The 13,478-nt window shown below is 35.7% G+C and overlaps 1 protein-coding gene across 7 annotated transcripts in view; it reads right to left on the bottom strand.

The window, feature by feature from the left end:
• The window catches only part of LOC123320800 (serine/threonine-protein kinase MARK2-like), a 66,719-nt gene that overhangs the window by 31,375 nt on the left and 21,866 nt on the right, over positions 1 to 13,478 (bottom strand). The window contains exon 1 of one of the 7 annotated variants that reach the window (XM_044908238.1): positions 8,217 to 9,754. The exons of 1 other annotated variant lie outside the window; for it this stretch is intronic. In XM_044908238.1, the coding sequence (XP_044764173.1) occupies positions 8,217 to 9,149 (933 nt within the window). In that variant the 5' untranslated portion in view covers positions 9,150 to 9,754. Of the gene's footprint in view, positions 1 to 8,216; positions 9,758 to 13,478 lie in introns of those variants that run through there. 5 more of the 7 variants (XM_044908233.1, XM_044908245.1, XM_044908254.1 and 2 more) reach the window with 5 other exon arrangements.

Consider the following 13,478-nt stretch of genomic DNA (forward strand, 5'->3'; position numbering starts at 1 on the left):
CCTTCTATTGGGAGATCCAAAAAAGTGGTGGCATTTGAGAATTTTATGTTTGAGTTAATTAATACGAAAAGATTACTACAGGATTTTCGATGAATGTCATCGTAGAATAAGTTCTTGAAAATTGATTTTTCTATTTTTCATTTGACTTGTCCTATACATTGTAAATGTCTTAGGGTACCAATAAATACCTAATTATGATTATTATCTCAATGCATTAAGATGAACAGCCATAAATACGCGCCAGTTGTCCTGTTAATTGTTTATTCATGTGAAATTTTTGTTCAAAGGTGAAATTCATCTTGACTTGAAACTTCCTTTAATTCCTTTTACTTTTATTGATGCAAGATGATTTTTGTAATTATCTGTTAATTCCTTCGGGAGATACCCATTCCCAACCACTGCATCATAGGCATTTCATCTTCGGGTTAATATTTTTGAAATCTACAACTGATGTAACGTATTCAAACTTTAGCCAAAGAAAATAACGAACATTAACTCTCCTCAAGCTAGTGCATATTATGATATCATTCTGATCACTTGTATTTTTCATGCAAATAACTGGTTTGGGTATGCCTTCAATCAGTTTGTATAAACATCAATTATGTTCGTCACATATTTTCCGAAGAGATTCTACAATGTGATAAAATACGTAATAACAGAAACTTTCACGTAGAACGGGCAACATAGCGTTGATTTAAAACCCAAAATTGTTTTGACAAGCGTCATAACCCCACATTTTCGTACTATACAGAGTGAAATGTGTCAAATTTCCATGGCCAACCGACTGCTAAAATAAAAGTGAATGGAGTATAGGCATCTATTTGTTTAAATCGGGAAAATTCTTCTATCAATTTCCACATGAAAAAATTTCTCGAAAAGTTTCGCTATTGGCTACAATTCGTATCCTAGTGAAATTGAAAAATAACATTCGTTAAGTGCTGCTATCTTTTCGACGAAAGTGGAAACTATTATCGTTCGATGCCACATTCTGGTAGTCTTTCCCCCTTTACGCCTTGGCGTAACGTTTTTACCTATCCAGTCCTGAAGTACCAGAAACAGCCAAAATTTGGGAGACCTGTACAGTCAAAAATTTCGTGCAGATGATGATCTGGGTGACCCAATTGCGGAACTGAATGGGTAATCGTCCAAAGGACTCATAATATGCCATTGGTAGGTGAGAACCCATGTGATTGATAAACCAGAATTCCCATTTTGAACTCTCGACTAAAACGTTACGCCTTTGAAGGGAAAATGATGTTTCATTAGTAAAAACCGCCACAAGGCAAATAATTATCGATTGGTGATATTCCCCGTTCAATTTCAGTCAGGTTTCATGTCCTTACGACATCCAATTTTCTGCTAGCCTGGATGCAAACACAAGTGAATAATTAAAACCTTTGCCGCGACATTCGACTCATTTGGGGCGGAAATGAACATGCCCTTTGATACTGTACGAAAGACTGTAAAATCGCATCAGACCGAAGGTCTTTTTGGTAGACCTTCTTGAAAATGAGAGGCGATTAAAAAAATTCAACTGAGCATTCAACATAGTAGAAGGTTGAAGGAGGGTTATATTTTGAACAATAATAATCGCGCCTATACAGGGTGAGTCTTTGACTCGTACAAATATTTTAACAGTTCACTTTTTTTTTTCTTATACCTTTTTTTACCGAAATCGGTTTCGCTTAAGAGATTCAGACTGTTGAAAAGCCATCAAAATATTATTTCAAGTTATCAGAAAACGGTTTTATCTAATGAAATGAATCTCTGAATATAGTTTTTCATTTATTTGATGAAGCGTTTTCAAACACAAGATATCACCCACGTCTTCCAGTGTTCTCATTGTGACCATTAGGTACATACAATAAAAATAACAAAAATTCAAAGAACTCAACTCTTGAAACTAAATTGAACGCTATATAAACATCATTTGAACGTTTTGTAAAATAAAAGTATTCTTCATATTTTCTCATATAATGCGCAGTTTTCGAGTAATGTTTAAAAATAAAAAAAAAAATATCCGGAAAATTGGATAGTCTGGCTGAATGCAACTCTGTTTAAAAGATCCACAGATCTGTGATGTCATGGATTTAGCTTGGTATTCTGAAGGTAATTTTGTTTCTCCAGGGGTGGCACAGCTCATTATGAAATTATTAGCTATATCTTTTTATCAGGACCGAATCGAGAAAAAAGGTATAGGAAAGTGTTTCTTTTGACCTCAAGAACCTACTGTTAAAATATTTGTACGAGTCAAAGACCCTGTATATATGCATCTACTAATAAACATTTCACCTATTGAACATTCACATTAATTTAAAGCTTGATTGTATTATGGCTATAGCTAAATGAATTTCGAAAACATCCTCAAGTTAAATATGGAAATGTTATGGTAAATTACAATTGAATGTAATAAACACCTGTATAACGATTATTTTCATGACCTAGTTTCCCAAATGCTCTAATTGTTGCTATTTGATTTATTATCACTGTCTGAATTGGAATGATTCGAAAATCGTCCATTATTGAAAAATAGATATTCCAAATAATCTGTTTCTGGTTTTTCGGAGGATATTACGGTTGATCGGATGTGGACGGATAATGAATAAGAATTTATGTTTTATCACTATAAAACTGGAAAATTCATCCACGAAAATATTAAAGATGAGACGAGAGTAAATATGAATTTATTTTAATTTCTTCATTCATTCATTTGCAATGATCGAGGGTGAAAACAGGCATAGGGACTCCTGTAAATGAATGTAAAGTAATGGACACACTAAAAATACATTATTCACGATAGAGGTGTTAGGTAAATGGGTTAAGATGTCCCTTAAACTTTAGGGATCTTGTTGAAAACAGGCATCATTGGTATTGGGTTGAGTTCAAGAAAGCAATAATTTAATTTTATATCATTTGAATTTGTTTCTGGCGGACTTTCAACAGAGCTTCAATTTATTAGGTTGAGTTTTCAATTTTTAGGAGGTACTGAAATTTTATTGAATTCATTGAATTTTTTATGTGTTCTTTCGAGTCTATGTATTTTCACCTGGACAACTTATAATCATTTATATGTAAAGCATTTGTTATCTCTTGGATATGGATTTTCTCTTCAGTGTTAGCTGTTCTGTTCGATGTTGGATCTTTGTGACGTATCTAGGGTGAAGTGGGCAGGGCACATATACCGTTATAAGGAACAGTTTGCACTGAACACACATATATCGTTCTGCTTGCCTGCATATGATTAGGAATCACACTGGGTACAATAAATTGTTCTCCCATCAAGTTATTATTATTGTTTGTGTACTCTATTGTTTAGTGTTAGATAATTTGCGTCGATGAGAAATTGCAATATCACCAAGGCAGTTTCGCTTCAGACAATGGGAATTATTGGCAACGATTTGAGTGGTTCAATCGTTACGAAGAAAAAAATAATTAATCATTGTCAGAAGGAGATTTCCCCGCGAGGGCATATACTGAGTGACGATAACTCAAGAAAAACTCTGTATACTGCATTCACATTTATTTTAGCAGTCGGTTGACCATGAAATAATTTTCTCAAGTTTTTAACTAGAACGGAGTAAGGTTGACACTCATGAAATGTCGTTAATGTCACAACGCCGTTGCCACAACTAATATCAATTAATATTACGAAAATGCCGAAAGTTATTGAAAAAAAAGACAGGGTTTCAGGAAGTGCTATTTAGAATTCAGGTCCGCTCATTCAAATAGTTATACCCTGATATTCTAAAATCCACAATACATCAGACGGTAGCCAACATATTCAATGTAAGAGAATTTATATAATGTTTCATCTGAATCTGAACGACTTATATTTCAGCTGAATATGTCCACAGTCAGAAAGATTGTGAATGAAGAGGATGATAAAGAATTTCCTTCTATTGGGAGACCCAAATAAGTGGTGGCATTTGAGAATTTTATGTTTGATTGAATCAATGCGAAAAGTTTACTACAGGATTTTCGATGAATGTTGTCGTAGAATAAGTTCTCGAAAATTGATTTTTCTATTTTTCATTTGACTTGTCCTATACATTGTAAATGTCTTAAGGTACCAATAAATACCTAATTATTGTTATTATCTCAATGAATTAAGATGAACAGCCACAAATAGGCGCCCGTTGTCTGCTTATTGTTTATTCATGTGAAATTTTTGTTCAAAGGGAAGTCCATCTTGACTTGACACTTCCTTTAATTCCTTTTACTTATATTGATGCAAGACGATTTTTGTTGAAGAATTCAACATTCTTGTAATTATCTGTTAATTCCTTAGGAAGATACCCATTCCCAACCACTGCAACATATGCATTTCATCTTCGAGTTATTATTTTTGAAATCTACAAATGATGTAAACCAAAGAAGATAACGAACATTAACTCTCCTCAAGCTAGTGTATATTATGATATTATACTGATCTCTTGTATTTTCCATGCAAATAACTGGATTTGGTACGCCTTCAATCAGTAAGTATAAACTTCAATTATGTTCGTCACATATTTTCCGAAGTGATTCGACATTGTGATAAAATACTTTATTACAGAAACTTTTACGTGGAACGGGCAACATAGCGTTGATTTGAAACCCAAAAATGCTTTGACAAGGGTAATAACCTCAAATTTTCGTACTATACAGAGTGAAATGTGTCAAATTTCCATGGCCAACCGACTGCTAAAATAAAAGTGAATGGAGTTTAGATATGGATGAGAGGAGGAGTAGCTTAAACTGTCAAAATATTAATAAAAAGTCAAATGTCTCATTGAGAATTCAGACATAGTTGTCCCTTCAACATCAAACAGAAATTAAACAAGGACTGGCGAACGGTAACATGAGAGAAATTCTAGGTCGTGTTATTTTTTTTCAAACTTTTGATCCTCACCGGCATAGTCCCCAGATACTCGACTGTTAACACGCGAACTTGTTCCCCAGACTAGAAAAACTTTTTCAATTTTCCTATTCTCCCCCGTTCAATTGGTTCGTAGCGACGCTGTCCCGCGTTTGAAATAACCTCGATCGATAACCAGGTGACATTGAAGAGTGGTAACCCTTAGAAGCTTCCTCATGATCGAAATGTGTCAAGTGTATCTTATCAGCAGTGGAAAACTCGGGTCCTTCAATCATGTATTGAGGTCGACAATTCGCGAAAGGGTCGGAGCTGTATAGAGTATTTGAATTATTGAAGTCTGCACCACCGTGCATCACGACCCGAGAGGGGTTTATGGGTTTATTTGAAAATTTAGAACAGTTCGTAATGGACAATATGAGTCAGTTGGAAAAAAACTATAAAGGGTGATATTTTAATAGTAGATTCTTGAGTTCAGAAGAAACTCATTTTTGCTTTACCATTTTCTCCGAATAGTCTCGGTTTAAAAGATACAGGCTTTTGAAAAGCCATTGAAAAAATGATTTTTTTTGTTTTATCTCATAAACGGTTTTATCGAATGAAATTCATTTATTTGATGAATCTTTTTCGTACACAACATATCGCACACGTCTTCCAGTTTTCTCATTATGACCATTATGTACCTTGAAAATACCAAAAATTCAAGGAACCCAACTCTTGAAACAAAGTTGAACGCTTTTTAATGAATATTTGAACATTTTCTAAAAAAGAAGTATTCCTCATATTTTCACGTATAATGCCAGAGATTTGATGTTCAAAAATTAAAAAGAATCTGTGAAATTTGAAAAATTGGGTATTTTGGCTGAATACAACTCTGTTTGAAAGATCCACAGATGTGTAGTGGCACAGATTTAGCTAGTTATTCTGAACGTAATTTTGTTTTTTCAGGGCTGGCACAACTCATTATGAAAACTTAAAATGGCTATATCTTTTTAATTAGGGCCGAATCAGGAAAAATAGTGTAGGAAAAAAGTGTTTCTTTCGACCTCAAGAATCTACTGTTACAATATTTGTACGAGTCAAAGACTCACTCTGTATAATCACTCCTAAAATGTTCACAGTTGACGTTTAGAGAATTAGATTTAAAAAAAAAAAATTGTCTCTCTGTAGTCTAGGCAGGTACTACAATAATGGAATCGTGAAACTCGAAATCGATATGCAAACATAATTAATACTTTCAACTGCAAGAATATAAAGTAAGAACAATCATCTGATTAGCATTTCAATATTAAGTTCAGAGAAATGTAGGATTCATTTTCTATAGCCGAACATAAAACGAAATGACCATTCCATGAAGCTTAATGATTCGATCAATTTAATGATTGGTAGATCGTAATCAATTCGAATTCCATCAACGATACAACATAACAGTTCGGGTTTGAGCAAAAACGATTCCAATAATGAAATGATACAATATTTATTCAGACTTATTGACGCTTGATTTTGAAATCAAAGAGGCAACCTTTCGATACAAGTCATAGAGTTGATTTCTCTGAAACCCTTTCATTCTTTTTTTTGGTTGAACAGAAAAGTGTTTTAAAAAATCTTTATAACTTTTTTAAGTTAATCAATGGTGATGTGTATTCTCCTGAACTTTTATCCCTTGTCAAACTACATATACCCGCGAGAAGAACAAGGCATACAGGTTTGTTTTCCGTTTCAAAGTCGAACACAAATTATAGGAAAAACTCACATATGGTCAGATGTCCCATTCTCATTAATAATATTGGTTTTAATTTAGATTTTTTTAGTTGTAGTCTTAATCTGTTTAAAAGAAAAGTAAGTTCACTTCTGAACTGATGCTCTTTAGGTGTTTGTACATGGTGTTTGCCATTAAATTGCCATTTTATTAGAGTGTTACAGCTCGATTCCTGTTATTTTTTTTTTCAAATTGGTATTTCTTTTTATTATGGTTGTGGATTTTTATTGGTTTATTGTATTTTTCTTAGTAAATGGGAATGATCTGGTTAACATGTTATATTACTTGTAACTAAATAAATAAATAAACTACTTTACCTATGTTTAGTGGCACATCTATCAATGAGGATGAAAAATTTGGAATGCTTTGATTACGAGAAAGAAATTGAGGAACTATAGCACTAAAGTTAAGCTTCTATTACAAAATAAGATAATCGAGCTCTCCTATCACATCAATACACTTGTATTGATTTGTTTTTTTCTTCAAGGTTTTTTGTTTCTATTTCTCATTAACCTGTCGTAAACGTGTAAATACCTGAGAGGACTAGATACATTTTTAGAGAGACGGCATTTCTTGTTGTCAACAAAATCGAGTACGGTAGTCCACAACAGGCTCCAGCTAGTCATGGTACGAAACAAAACACTACACACAAGTTTGAATGCTATAGTTAGGCCATCTTTCTTTATGAAAAATATAAACATCAACTTATGAAAATACATACAGGGTGAGTCTTGGAATCGTACAAATATTTCAACAGTAGATTCTTGAGGTCAAAAGAAACACTTTTTTTCTATACCATTTTGGCCGATTCGGCCCTGATGAAAAGATATAGTCTTCATTATGAGCTGTGCCACCCCTGGAACAACAAAATTACCTTCAGGACAACAAGCTTAATCTGTGATACTACACATCTGTGGATCTTTTAAACAGAGTTGTACTCAGCGAAAATACCCAATTTTTTAAATTTCATAGATAATTTTTGAAGACCAAATTACTCAAAAACGGCGCATTATACGAGAAAATATGAAGAATACTTTTATTTTACAAAACGTTCAAATATTCATTAGATAGCGCTCAACTTAGTTTCAAGATTTGGGTCCTTTAAATTTTTGGTATTTTTATGGTACGTAATGCTTCAGAAGACTGGAAGATGCGTTCGAAAAAGATTAATTAAATAAATGAAAAACAATATTTCGAAATTCATTTCATTCGATAAAACCGTTCGTTAGATATAACTGAAAATATCATTTTTTATGGTTTTTCAACAGCCTGTATCTTCTGAACCGAGCCGATTCGGAAAAAATGGTGAAGGAAAAAAGTGTTTCTTTTGGTCAAAAGAATCTATTGTTAAAATATTCGTACGAGTTAAGACTCACGCTGTAAATTATGTACCTCTGCGTTTCATGTACATAAATGCATTGAGCCTGTGCCCAGTAGCTACTATAAGGTTTATTTTTATAGAAAATTTCAATATTTAATTAGAATAAGCCAATAAAAAACAATGAGCAAATAATTTTTTTCACTGTGAACCAAGCAGCTTTCGGCGAGTTCAGTAACTGAATGGGTGACCCCCGGAAATGACCGCTTTCATAATTTTTTTACCTTCAGGTCGAGTTTCCTCCTCGGAGGTCCCACCGAAACCGGATGGGCACGCCCCTGCGCATCAGAGGCGGCTCGCACCACCGCGCTGATCTTCCTCTGATTACTCCTGCTGCCCACCTCCATGCTCTTCCGCTCGATGGCGTTCCTGTCGAACGGCTTCTCCGTGGTCTCCGCATCGCTCAAGCCGTTCGCCTGCAGATCGTCCACCTCCGCGCAGTGCTTGATGGGATTCAGCAGCGTCTGCTCGGGATCCAAGATGTCGTGGGACTTCTCCGACCGTCTATCAGCTATAGAGGAGATGGGAACGTCGATCTTCAAGTTACGCAGGATCTCGTCGAATTTCCTTAGTTTCTCTTCCTGTCTCTCCTTGTTGTCTATCTTGGATATGAGGCTCTCGATCTGGTTCAGATGGTTCAAGGTGTTGTCGGCGTCTGCGGCGGCGTCCTTCTTCGGGTTCAAGATGAGGTTCAGCGCGATTGCAGGCGGTTTCGGGAGGGCCTTAACGACGTTTTCTACGTGGTAGACGTTCCTATCCTTCTTAACCTTCTTTTCTACCTTCGGCGACGTAACGGGCGATCTGAACACGTTCAAAGGTTGCTGAATCTTGACGTTATCGTTATCGATCGGCTTATATCGGATCAGTACGTTCTCGCCTTTGTTCAAATCGTTGGTGGCGTTGCTGGTGTTCGATCCCTGAAACAGCCGATCGGATTTGGTCCTGTCGCGCAAGGAATTGCTCCTGATGGCCCTGCAACTGTCGGCCAGCGGGAACTCCTTGTTGTTTTCCCGGTCGAAGGTGAGTTTGGAACGGCGTTCCGAGTACTTTCCCGACTTCAGGCTGCCCTCTCGTTGCTCCCTCAACATCCTTATTCCGATATCGTATTTATCGCCCACGTTCCAAGTATTCCTGTCTGGTGTCTTCTCCAATGACATAATTCGCTAGGCCACTACTCGGATGACGAACTCACATGCATACTTGGTACCGTTTACAACTCTGGTAGCACACGCGTCGAAGTTTCACTCGATTCTGATGGGCGGGTTTAATCAGCACCAAGATTGCGCCGTATTATCTATCACTTCGGCGGCTTATCACCGGCGATTATCTTACAAATCAAACAAAATTTACTTGCAACGAAATCTAAATTGGACCGATATCTACCGACGTGTGCAAGTTTATCTGCAAGTCCGCCGAGTGACTAACTGCCCCTTATTACCGGTTGCGTAATTACGCTAGTCAAGGTAGAACCGAGCATACTATCATGATGTGGCCGCTATCCGAGAAATAACGCTAAAAATCGCCGAACAGCTGATGCGGTCGAGGTGTATAATTCAATTGTCGGTTCGCCGACTGGAACGTGGGATGGAAACTCGTGAAATTTCAGGTTCAGTGGAAATGGGTGTCGCGCGGCTGGAAATTCTCGACCTTGGACGCTCCAACGCCCGCCCGTAAATGGATACAGAATGGGAGGAAACGATTCGTACTGCATGACGCCTATTATTGATGGTATCTTTCGAACAACGACTGACCCATTGAATATCATCATTTCGAATGGATGTAGACTGTAGGATCCATCGAACACGACCTGGTTGAATAACAGTAAAATGCCGCAAACAAAGGTTGATCATTTCCACTGCCTTTCCTTATACGAAATCCGACGAGATCAGTGAGAACCTCTAAAGACTATTCTACATGAAAACCGAGAACCTCTCTGATAGTTTAAGCCAAAGATTACACAGGCCAACAAAATGAAAAAAAAAATTGGTGCCGGAAATCTAACATCTGATTTTAGATGTTTTTAATGTGCTGATTCCAAAAATGCCACCAGATTTTTTCTATCAGCTCTAGTTTCTGAGATACACGTTACAGGTTAAATGGTATATTGACAGTTCAAAACGTAGTTTAAAATGTGTTCTTTTACATAACGGTAACAAATATGGCTCAATTCCTATTGGTCATTCTACTACCATGAAGGAAGAATATGAAACAATAGCATTAGTTTTGAGAAAAATTAAATACGAAGAACATCGGTGGTCAATTTGTGTTGATTTAAAAATGATTAACTTCCTCCTTGGACAGCAGAGTGGTTATACAAAATATCCTTGTTTTTTGTACCTTTGGGACAGCAGAGTTAAAAATGAGCACTGGGTTAACAAAAATTGGCCTTCAAGAGATGTCATGATTCAAGGAATACAAAACGTGATCAACGAACCTTTGGTTTCAAGAGAAAAAATCTTACTTCCGCCCTTGCATATCAAGCTAGGCCTAATGAAGCAATTTGTGAAGGCTTTAAATCAAGATGGAAATTGTTTTGGGTATTTGTCACGTAAATTTCCTGGCATTAGCACGGAAAAACTAAAAGCTGGTATATTTGATGGTCCTCAAATAAGGCAACTTGTTAAAGATCCACAATTCACCACATCAATGAACGAGACTGAATCTAACGCTTGGAGTTCATTTGTTCAAGTAGTACAAAATTTTCTTGGCAATCATAAAGCAGAGAATTACGTAGAATTAGTGGAAACTATGCTTTCAAATTTTAATATTCTCGGCTGTAACATGAGTATAAAAGTTCACTACCTCCACAGCCACCTAGATCGTTTTCCAGAAAACTTAGGTGATTGTAGTTAGTGAAGAACAGGAGGAAAGATTCCATCAGGATATTAAAGCTATGGAAGATCGTTATCAAGGACGATGGGATAGCCACATGATGGCGGACTACTGCTGGAGCCTTCAGCGAGACTGCCCTAGTAAACTCCATTCTAGAAAATCGTATAAAAGAAAATTTTTATGTGATTAGTGACTAATGTAATTATGTAAATTAAGTTTTTGCAATAAATACTTAAATCCATGTGTCTTTGTTTTTTTTAACTGTCAATAGTAATATTATATATTATAACAGTTATAATGTAAATTATATACACAATTTTTTTGAAAAATCTCAGAAACTAGATCTGATAGACAAAATCTGAGAACTTTACATTCTGCATCCAAAAATTACTCAGGAACAGTTAACAAATCGCAGGCATCAAAATGTGTGTTGGCCTGTGATAGAGTAGATGGGAAACGAAACGACTAAAGTGATGTTAGCGCCATCTGTGTTTCAGATGTGTTTCTAAGACCCTAAGACTGGTTGAAATATTAGAGGGCCATTCGCAGAAACAAATGAAATTTTGTAAAATTTCAGATTTTGATCGAAGAGGTTTTGAATGTTTTGATTCTCGTACCGCCTTTTGTTTATCTAGCCCTTTTTTGTCTAATTTCTCGATGAAAACCTCGAAATGACCAAAATTATTGAATGGTCAAGAACTGCGGATAAAAAGAATGGATTTTCCGAAACTAAGTTTTCTACTTTACTAAGAAAAATGGAAATATAATTAAAACTGGTAACATGTGACTCGGTCATTCATTGATTTCTATTTTCAGTGCTCCGGATAAAATTTTCGGGGCGCGAAGGCCTTCCAACACTACTGAGCACACCATGTGAAGTGAACATTTTACTTCAAGTCGATTGAGAACTGTCCATCCACGTAAATTGTTGTATGCAGGAAGCATCCCTTGCATGAAGGGCCCCTTTAGGAGAATTTATGACTTTTACAAGTCAATTAAAAATTCTCGAATGCTTCTCCTCCAATATATTCAGACCCGTTTGCACCAAACGCACTTAGTGATAAGTGTCCCTTAAAATGAACCCTTAACTTAAATTACGTTGCACCAACTGTTAAGTGACATTTAAATGGCTAAAGCTAGCCTTAAATTTAAGCGCTCCTGTAATGACCACTTAGGTATTTAAGTGCGGGATTCTAACCTAAAATAATTTGTTGAACTCATAAACTGGCTGCAGAATTGCTGAGGTTTTTCTAATAACGTCAAGTACCTTATATTTGACAATCCATTTCATTATCAATAATAATGCTAATTCAGCAACAAAAAGTTGTCACTCTTTGATAATATTATAATAGTTTACTTGACAGGGTCAGTCAGGACAATAAAGTTAGGTTAATGAAATGACAACGATCATCGGCAACCAGCCAACCAATGAAAAGGCTTTATTAGACTAGAATGAAGTTGCACCAAAATAAAAAACTGAAATATCAATAGATATGAAAACTTAAGATCCCTTACTTAAGATTCTGTTAAGCCGCAGTCGTGCAACTGACAATAAAATTAAGCGTCCATTAACTTTAAACTACGCTTAGTTAAGTACTCATTTTAAGGGGGATTGGTGCAAACGGGCCTCAGAAATGCAAAGGTTTTATTGATTTCGTTTTGGAAATCGAGTGACTGTCAAATTGTTTTATGAAACCTGCTGTCAGTGTTTTGTTAATTCATTAGTCAATTTGTATATTGTGTCATGAGGAGACCGTACTATAAAGGAATCATAAAAAAAGCATAAAGAAACTATACTGACCGTCTACCATACAGGTCTTATATATCCCTGTATTGTTTTTTTTTTAATTGTGGTTCTGAAAATTCTCTGAATAATATGTAACTGAAATGTGTATGCTATAAAGGTATATTGAATATTGGCTCACATCAATATCTGATATGAATTGTACAAACTCAACCAAGTTTATTATTTCTAAACAACGTATTGCACAGAAATAACACCTTCGTTATATAGCAAATCACCATATAATCTTGTGTACTAGTCAAAGCTCTATTCGTTGTCTATAATTCAAAATTTTTGTAAATTTTTTATGAATTGCAAATAAAAATATAGCACATCCGACAGCGTATTTCATTGATATCAATTGATTCCAAACAATGTTCACATGAAAACTAACATTCTGATCACAAAGCAAAACCATATTTTTGTTTTGTCGCTCAGGATGTTTGTTTTCTGGTCTCAACAAAGTCGATATTGAAATTCAATACAAGGAATAGAATTCGAATTGCGTGCCCCTCAATTGTAAAACAGAAAACTGTTTTTGAACAGTTTTTCTGTATCGACAGTACGTTTTCAGCGCCATCTCATTGTCAAATGTGTTTTCATCGACCAAATTGTGGTCGGTTTTTAGTACTGGAGATATGAGGGCGTTTACTATCTTTCTCCAACCCTGACACTTAATTTATACTCTTTTAATCTTTGATATTGTTGAAAATGTTTTTGTGATATGTCACGCGCTGTTGTAGTTTCCTGACTCTGTGCTCTCCTCTGGATTCTGTGACCTAATTTGAATTTGCCCCCTTTTTTTTAGAAATAATGTATCTTTATATGTAAGGGTCTGTAGATATGGAGCTGCTAGCTCTTACGAAACCGG

Source organism: Coccinella septempunctata, chromosome 1 (assembly GCF_907165205.1).
Source record: "Coccinella septempunctata chromosome 1, icCocSept1.1, whole genome shotgun sequence".
Taxonomy (NCBI): Eukaryota; Metazoa; Arthropoda; class Insecta; order Coleoptera; family Coccinellidae; genus Coccinella; species Coccinella septempunctata.